At 39.3% G+C, this 8,577-nt stretch overlaps 1 protein-coding gene across 1 annotated transcript; it reads left to right on the top strand.

The window, feature by feature from the left end:
• The first annotated feature begins 4,058 nt into the window (after window positions 1-4,058).
• LOC122056928 (BEACH domain-containing protein C2-like) lies at window positions 4,059-4,673 on the top strand. Its single transcript, XM_042618894.1, has 3 exons — window positions 4,059-4,299; window positions 4,410-4,532; window positions 4,644-4,673. Exons 1-3 carry the CDS (start codon window positions 4,093-4,095, stop codon window positions 4,671-4,673), a joined length of 360 nt encoding a protein of 119 aa, XP_042474828.1. The 5' UTR covers window positions 4,059-4,092.
• The last annotated feature ends 3,904 nt before the right edge of the window (window positions 4,674-8,577 follow it).

The raw sequence follows: 8,577 nt of genomic DNA, 5'->3' as shown, positions 1-8,577 counted from the left end.
TTCAGAAAAGCAGGAGGAGAGAAAAATACCAATCCCAGCCACTGATGGCAGTGCACCGGACCAGGCCGAAGTGCCCGAGGTATGGTTAGTTTAGGCAGGTAGTGCGGATGACATCATGGGTGCACGATGAATGATGTGCGAGTAATGGCTGAGGTGGTGTGTGCATGGATAGCGGGTGCATGCATGCATGGGTGTGCGGGTCAGGCTGGCATGGGTGTGCAGGTAACATATGCACGGTGCACACAAGGTGTGCGCGACCATGTAGCAGGGCACGCGCAGTGTGCGACGGGGGCACACAGCATGCAGCAAGGCATGCAAGCCATGCGGTGGTTCCCCCCTTTGGTCTCCATGCTGGGTCTTTCAAGCCAATCTGGACTATCTGGGATCGATGGTTACAAGGAGAGGAATTCGCTACTCTTCCAATCTTGCAACAAGTAAAAATATTTGATTCTTTGATTTTCCTTAGCTGAGCTTTACATGTGCCAGTTCAGAGAATTTTGGTCTCTATGCTGGTTCTTTCGTACCAATTTGGACCATATGGTCTTCCAGGTGGGGTTTTTCAAATCGAGCTGGGCTATATGGTTTTCCAGGTGGGTTCTTTCGAATCAGACTGGGCTTTCTGGCCTTGTCAATTCCATGAAAGAAACTTGCTGCTCTTTCAACCTTGTAAAAGACATTAACAATTGATTTGGATTTTTTATTTGAATTTTTAATTTTGATGCTTGATTTGGAATCTTTTAATTCTTACTTCGATTTGGAATTGTGTTCATTGATTTGGTTTAAATTTTGATGCTTGATTTGGAATCTTTTAATTCTTTGGTTGTTCTTTGAATTGAATTTGGACTTCTAAATTGGAATCCCAAAATAATAATTTTTTTATTATAAAATGGGCCCTCTCCCCTGTTCATTTTTCATTTTAGCTTTTCTTAGTGAAGTGAGTTCCTGGAACTCTCTGGTTTTTCTTGGAATTTTCCTTCTTGTTTTTAGAGATTTTCACCTTGTTCTTGAAGTTCTTGAAGATCTTCATCCTGTTCTTGAAGGAGGAGTTATTTGAAGAATTTGATATTCTATTGGGCTTTTGTGTAAATTGGGAAACTTTCTGGGGCTTTTGTAGTTTCTAAAAATATGACTGAAAGGAGGAAGAAGAAGACACTGGGAGAGGTCCAGCTCGAGAGTTGCAATAGTCCTTCTCATAGGGATGAGGGCTTGGGCAACTGGTATTCCGAGCAAGCTCTTCACAATAGCCGAAATCACATCTACAACTCCATATGGGGTTCCTGGGTAAGTCTTTACATTTTATTCATTATATTGATCATCTTTTATTCATGTTTTGTTGTCCTCTCCATTTCTTATTTATCATATTGTTTTAGCATTTGGCTGCTTTTTTTTATTTATTATTATTTTTTATTTCCATTAGCATGAGGGGAAGGAACCACCTACCTTGGCCTCCTATGGCCATCCGAACATGGTTCAATCCTAGCATAGGATGCTCTCTCGTAGGGTGAAGGAGATGGTTGATGATACCTATCTATGCCAGTTGGCCCTTGTAGAGACCCAAAAGTTTAATCCGACATTGGTAGGGGCCCTGATGGAGTGGTGGTGGCCAAGTACTCACATTTGCCACCTTTCTGTTGATGAGATCACTATTACGCCTGTGCTTCTATGCCTTGACGGGCATTTCAATTGGGGGTAGATCCATGACCCTACCCATAGGATTTTTGACTGCCAGGGAGTTTGTAAATCTGACAGGTATCACCATTAAATCTGGCCAGACATGCATCCGCCTAGGGGAGATACGTGCCCAATGGTGGAAAGTCGGCCTGGGGGAGAATCCAAGCAATATATCTCAGGTGGCATGTTCCTTCTTACATTCACTGTGGGTCAGTACCTCTTCAGTGACCTCCGAGGGGGAGTAGGTAACTGCCTGGTATACTTCCTCAAAGATCTTCGCACAGTAGATTCCTGGGCCTACGGCGGGGCTGGCTATGCATATCTCCTGCGGTCCCTAGACCTACTGTCCTATGAAGATAGGGGCCTCAAGGGGGTAGGCTACATTATCCAGGTAACTTTCCTTCTCTTATCTATTTTCTTTCAGTCAATTGGTATGCACTTTCTTACTTTGATTTCTTGAAACAACTCTGGGGTTTTGAGCACCTGGGGACCATAGCCCCTAAACTGAGGGATCCTGAGCCATTATTCTTCCCACTGGCCACAAAGTGGGGAGATAACCAGGTGGTCCAGGCCCAATGCCATCCTTTGAGAAAGAATGGACTATACATCCCCATCCTCTCTCTTCACCTTCATGTGAAGGGGAGGGATTCGAGTAGTGTGTACTTCGCTTGTAGATACGTGGAGGCCTATTTTGTAAGAGTGTAAAATTCATCATTTGAGACAAGGGTATTGATGATGGTCGAATTCGGGGATCGGGATCATACAAATGGAGTTTAGAGTCGCCATCTAGGGTTATGGGCCTAGGACCTAGGGGTGGGCCCGGTTCTTGAGAAAAGGACCCAAAATTTGGTCTGGTCTAGAGATTTAGAATAAGTGTCAGGTTACAGAGTTGGGAAGGTGTTAAGCACCCAATCTATCCGGTTCAACTGGTCTTCTTGCTAGATGCTTGAGAATGAACATTTTCCACAATTATTACTATTCGACATGTATAGCTAAGTTATCACACGTATATACATTAATTGAATTCAAACTATTATATACACTAAAACAAGGCTTATTAGATATCTACATTATGTTTAAATGAGGAGAGAGATTATACCTGAGTTTAAATCCTATTTTAGGTTAAGAGGGGTGGGCCCCTAATTAGTATTGGCTCAGACAATCTTTCATGTTCCCCCAGCTCAGGGGAAGATGGTCTTGACCTCCAACATCCTTTCTTGAGAGATGCTGATTGTGATGGTATCCGGACAGAGTTTTGGCTAGGAATGGTCGCTTTCGAATTTGGATTCGGACAGAGCTTCGGCTAGAGAAGCCTATTTTCGGCTTTGGATTTAGACAGAGCTTCAGTTAGGGAAGGCTATTTCTAGGCTTGGGATGAGGTGGCACTCCGACAGATCTTCCACTAGGGATAGCCTAAGGGAGGGCTAGGCTAAGGTGGCACTCTGACAGAACTTTCACTGTGGATAGACTATTTCTAAAAATATTCCAGGGACACTCAGATAGGGCTTCAGCTAGGAAAGGCTATTTCTGAAAAGAAACGAGCCGACCTAAAAATGGATCGAATTAAGCTCCATAGTCTTGAGTATAACCATATATGGTGTTTCACGCAGATGTGAGACATGTACCGGAATTAAGGAAGAACTTAATATCTTTGAGGGCACTTGACTCAAATGGCTGCAAGTACATAGCAGAAGGTGGAGTTCTCAAAGTTATTAAGGGTGTAATGGTTGTCATAAAGGGATAGCTAGCAGGAAACCTATACAGACTCATAGGGAGCACAGTTATAGGTGGAGCATCTGTGACTATAGATGCAGTATTTGATACAGATGATACCTATCTGTGGCATATGCGGTTAGGGCATATGGGAGAAAGAGGATTGATGGATTTTCATAAAAGGAAAATGTTGAAGAGAGTAAAAACTTGTAAACTGAACTTCTCCAAGTATTGTGTGTTCGGAAAACAATGCAAGGTTAGTTTCAAAACTGCAAAACATAAGAGTAAAGGGCTTCTGCATCACATTCAAGCAATATTTCAGACCCTACAATTTCATCTGGCGCAACAACTTATTCTAGTAGTGGTCATCTAGCAAACATCTTGGCAGACAGTAGTCAGAGACGGCGTATCGAAGGCCCAATACACGTCCTCAGAGGCCATCTTAGTGAAATAACTTGTTGCTGTGTCAGTTCTGAGCTGGCAGTAGTTGCTTCATGCTCCAACTCTTCGGACGTGCTGCTTCATTCTATAGCAAAGGGCCGTTTGATCACGAGACTGGTGGGTGTGGAGGCACATTCTCTCTGCCTTTCATCTCGAGGTGTCCTAATTACTTGGATCAAATCAGAGCAGAGGCTCAGCACCTACACTGTCAATGGGATTCCGATTGCCACAGCACAATTGTCATCTGGCCCTATCAGCATTAGTTGCATGGAAGTCTCAGTTGATGGAGAAAATGCTCTGATTGCGATTAGTTCATGTTTGGATAATGATGGGACCAATAATACCAGCAGAAATGTGGAATCCAATGAGAATGAGGCTGAAGGTATTGACCTAGGAGTGAATAGGAAGAGCCCTAACAACAGGCTGACTGTTCCGGTGCCTTCAATTTGTTTCCTGGATCTGCACTCACTTAAGGTATGAAATAAATAGTGAAACTAGGGTCACTTTGCATTTCTGTCTTCTTCTTATTGTCCTTTTTAGGACATTCAGTTTCTAACCGATCAAGAATCGTGTGCTGCTGGCAGGTATTTCATACATTGAAGTTAGGAGAAGGGCAGGATATTACTGCTATGGCTCTAAACAAGGATAACACAAACCTTTTAGTGTCAACAGCAAATAAAAAGTTGATAGTCTTCACTGATCCGGCTGTAATTTTACCTAACTCTTCACAGCTCTAACTTTAACTTACTTTTCTTGCTCCCTTATAGACTAATCTTTGTAGAAACTCGCTTTAAGTTGGCTACATTCTGTGCTTGCAGTTGGGTGGAAGTGGTGGATCAAATGCTTAAGCTTGGTTGGGAAGGAGACGCTCTCAGCCCCCTTATAAAATAAGATTTCCAACCATAGGATCTTGATTTGTGTGAAGAAGGAAGATGAGATTACTCTGAAGGCCTGCAGCACATTCAGAACTTGAGCCAAATGCGTAAATTTGTTCGGAAACTAAGCTACTGCCTTGAGGATGTAACATATGGATACATCAAGAGGATGGACTCTTGTGACATATATGGCTTGTAACTCGACCAGGGTTGTCCACTGTTTTTTGACTAAATTGTGGGTTAAGTTATTACAATGTGAGATGACGTTTAGGCCTTACGCTGTTGATGGGTTGTTGTTTTTTGTTGTACCTCTTCCAGTTGCATTAGACTTTTAAATGAAAGTTAATACTTCATACTATGTTTTGTCTCTAATCCCCATTTGTGGTGCGGTTACATAGTTCACAATTTAGCACATCTTTTATGAATCTAGAGAAATTGTTCCCTAATATGGCTAAATAGGATGGAGAAAGTTTCCTTAGTCTCTGCGAAACAATATTACTTGGTTTGTGCACCTAGTTTTGCTATTTAGGGGTGTCTTTTCACAATCAGCCTTCACTTCTCCATCGGTTTGGTTGTGGGGATTGCGGCTGGGTAGAGCTCTCTCTCGTTTTTTTGGTACATATATTTGTAAGATAGGAATAATTTGTAGCCTAAAAGACAGTTTGAACTTTGACCTCTATGACCAGACACAATGGGAGGTGAAATGACCACCAACCTTTGTTGATGCTTCTATTAAGTTCTCCATTGGCCTCATGCTATGCTATTGTAGTGTCTACACTGCCTTTTAAAGGACTCTTTCACATTATTATTATTATTATTATTATTATTATTATTATTATTATTATTATTATTATTAATGACTTTATGTTATTATTTTAAACATTGTGAAAACTAATCCAATAATCATTAGAATCGAATTCAGTTTACCTTCTTGACTATAATACCCAGTGGCTTCTGTGGACTATGGTTTGAGGAATTGGATCTTCCAGATCGGATTGTATTCAGTCTTGACCGATCCCGGTTTGATATGGATAAAGAGTAAAATAGTTCAAAAAGATGTTTTTTTTATTAAAAATAATGTCATTTCTGTCCGATCTTGGCTGATCAGTATCGGATCAATATTGGCCTTGACTAATACCCGTTACCGATACTGAGTCCTCAAACCAAGCGGTAGCCAGTGGGGGTTAGAACTTCCCACAGCTTTTGTCCACAAGTCTTTATCAACCAGGAGCTTGAGGGCTTTTGTTTACCCAAACAAGCTCGAAGGCATATACCAGAATTAAGGTTATCAGATTCGAGGAATTATTCGGATGAAGAATTATTTGGGTTAATTCGTTTCATTAATTTAACGATTTGGTTAAAATATTGGTAAAAAAAAATGGAGATAATAAAATTTGAGTTCGGATTCGGATTTGGGAATTGTTTGCTTACAAAAACAAAAAATGCATAAAAAATTCGGATGTTATTTTTAATATTTGCAATACTTATTTCATCTTATTTATCAATTATCATATTTACATATGGTATAAAAATTAAAATTTTAATTTTTAAAGGTAAAAATAATATATATATATATATATATTTCTAAACTCATTTCCTATTACTCAAATAATTGAATCAGAGAGAGAGACTGAGAGGGGGGATTAAGTACAAATTGAGCTAGACCCACGTCACCCACCATGCATGTTCACCCTAAAAACTACAGAGAGAGTAATTATTATAAGACTTAGTCAAAACAAAATGGGATGAGAGATTTTTTTTATTTTTTTATGTAGAAGTGTGAGAGATTACCTTAGGAAAGATAAGCTTTGTTGGTTTCTGTTAAAAAAAGAAGAAAAATAACATTAGGATAATAAATGTATAATAATCACACTATTTTCTAAGAATAAAAAACTCTGAGTGGGATTTCCCTTATGGTGAGCTTCAGTTTCTCGAGGAGCCAAATCTAAAAAATAGCAAGACTCCTTGATAATGATCTAGTCTGAGTTTATGGCCATAGCTCATGTCATCAAATCCCTTGAACATTTCTGCTAGAACTGTAGGGACGATGTCACCTCCCTTCTAACTCAACTATTTTACTACCTCAATCAGAACAGATGGTGCACCATGCCCGGGAGTGCAGAGAACATAATGAGCTATCATGCAAAGTAATTGAGCATACAGGGATCGGTGTTGATTAATTCCTCCCATTGGTAGATATTGGATGAAGATCTGAGCCACCTTCAGAATGTCGATCTTCCCATACCTGAATAACTGCTTTACTTCTTCTTTCCATCCGAAGAAATCCTAAATTTTCTCTAAGCAATCTTTCTTCAAAGAGGGTTGGAACAAACAAACTTTTGGTGGAGATAGCATACAAATCCAAAATTCTTCAAGAGTTGGGCAATTCTCCACTAATCCAAACCGAAATACATGCAGGTTGGCATCCCAATGTTGAGGCACCTATAGGAGTAATTGATGATGTAGCTTCACACATCCAACTTGGCCAAGAAATGACACATTCATAGATTCTAGAAATCCTGGTGCCCTCATATTTACGTGTAAGGTCCATTTCCTCAACGTCTTATCTAATGAGCCCATGAATTTTCCTGAAACCAATACAAACAACGAGATATGATGATTTATCAAGAAGAGGAGGATACAAAGGGTGGCGGAAGTTGCCGACGACTGCCCCTCTAAGCAACGAGGGATTCAGCGTCATTGGATTGAACTTGAAAGAGAAGAAGAGATTGACAAGGGCTCAGGTGCAATAAGCAATACGCATACCATATGATGTTGTATTAATAATATAAACAAATCAACAACTAGGATTTGTGTGTTCAGATCCTAAGGCCCAAAATATACCCTTCAAAAGATTCGTAAATAGGGACGTATGAGAACACGTGAACCTGATTTGGATTCTTTAATTTTCTACATTCAAAAGCTCAATAAATTTCTTAAATAACTTCAACATTTAGTTAATGAGATCAGTTAAAAGACCATAAAGACAAAAAAAAAAAGTAACTACAATTTACAAAGCTATATAAAAATCCTTGAAACACACTTTTATTCACAACAGACACACAGAGGAAAGAGAGTAGAGAGAGAAAGAGAAAGATAGAGAGAGATGGGTTACAGTAGAGGAACATGGAGGATGAAGATGAGTTTCTGGATTGTGGTGTTGTTGATGCTTCTATTAATTAGCAATTTAAATGAAGTAGAGGGGAACCGTATTTGGGACTATTTGAAAGTGAGAGCGCACGCAATATATGTGATGTATGTGCACACAGAACCAGATCGTCCTGTTATAGATTATAATGAACCAGGAACATATTGAGTCACTAATTATATATTATATATATGGAATGGAAAAAAAATAAAATAAAATAAAATTCTCAACCACTTGATGAAGGTTTGATCAGATCCACTCTACTATTCTTCCCATTACTAATTAAAACACAAAATTTATATATTTAACCCATTATGTTATGATATTTATTTATTTGTTTGGGTAGAGGGGAGGGGGGAATGAATCTATTCGGAAGGCTGGGTCTTACACTTTACCTATGGGTGTCCAATTCCAACTTGAACCAATTAGATTAATCGAAATGAATTGAAATATCGAATTGCATTGAATGCTTATTGGTATGGATTTGGTTTTGGTTCTTTTTAATATCAATAAGAATTGAAACCAGATGGATCGAATAAGCGAATCGAATTCAGGAAAGTTTTGATAAAATAGGAAATCTACTTTTTTTTTCTCAAGTAAATATTTATGGAAAACCAAATTAGTTCAAAACCAGAATGAGCTCCTTAAAGAAAACCATAAAAAGTAGGAAATGGAAATCAAGATGCACTTTACCGGTTTGGCTTTGGCTTAACTCCATTTTGGAATGAA

Source organism: Macadamia integrifolia, chromosome 12 (genome assembly GCF_013358625.1).
Source record: "Macadamia integrifolia cultivar HAES 741 chromosome 12, SCU_Mint_v3, whole genome shotgun sequence".
Lineage (NCBI taxonomy): Eukaryota > Viridiplantae > Streptophyta > Magnoliopsida > Proteales > Proteaceae > Macadamia > Macadamia integrifolia.
This window is presented reverse-complemented; position numbering and strand designations above follow the sequence as displayed.

Coding starts and splice junctions, on each gene's coding strand:
- LOC122056928 (XM_042618894.1), top strand. CDS start 4,093: ATGGAAGTCTCAGTTGATGGAGAAAATGCTCTGATTGCGATTAGTTCA. Junction 4,300..4,409: donor TGGATCTGCACTCACTTAAG/GTATGAAATAAA, acceptor TGCTGCTGGCAG/GTATTTCATACATTGAAGTT. Junction 4,533..4,643: donor TAGTCTTCACTGATCCGGCT/GTAATTTTACCT, acceptor CTGTGCTTGCAG/TTGGGTGGAAGTGGTGGATC.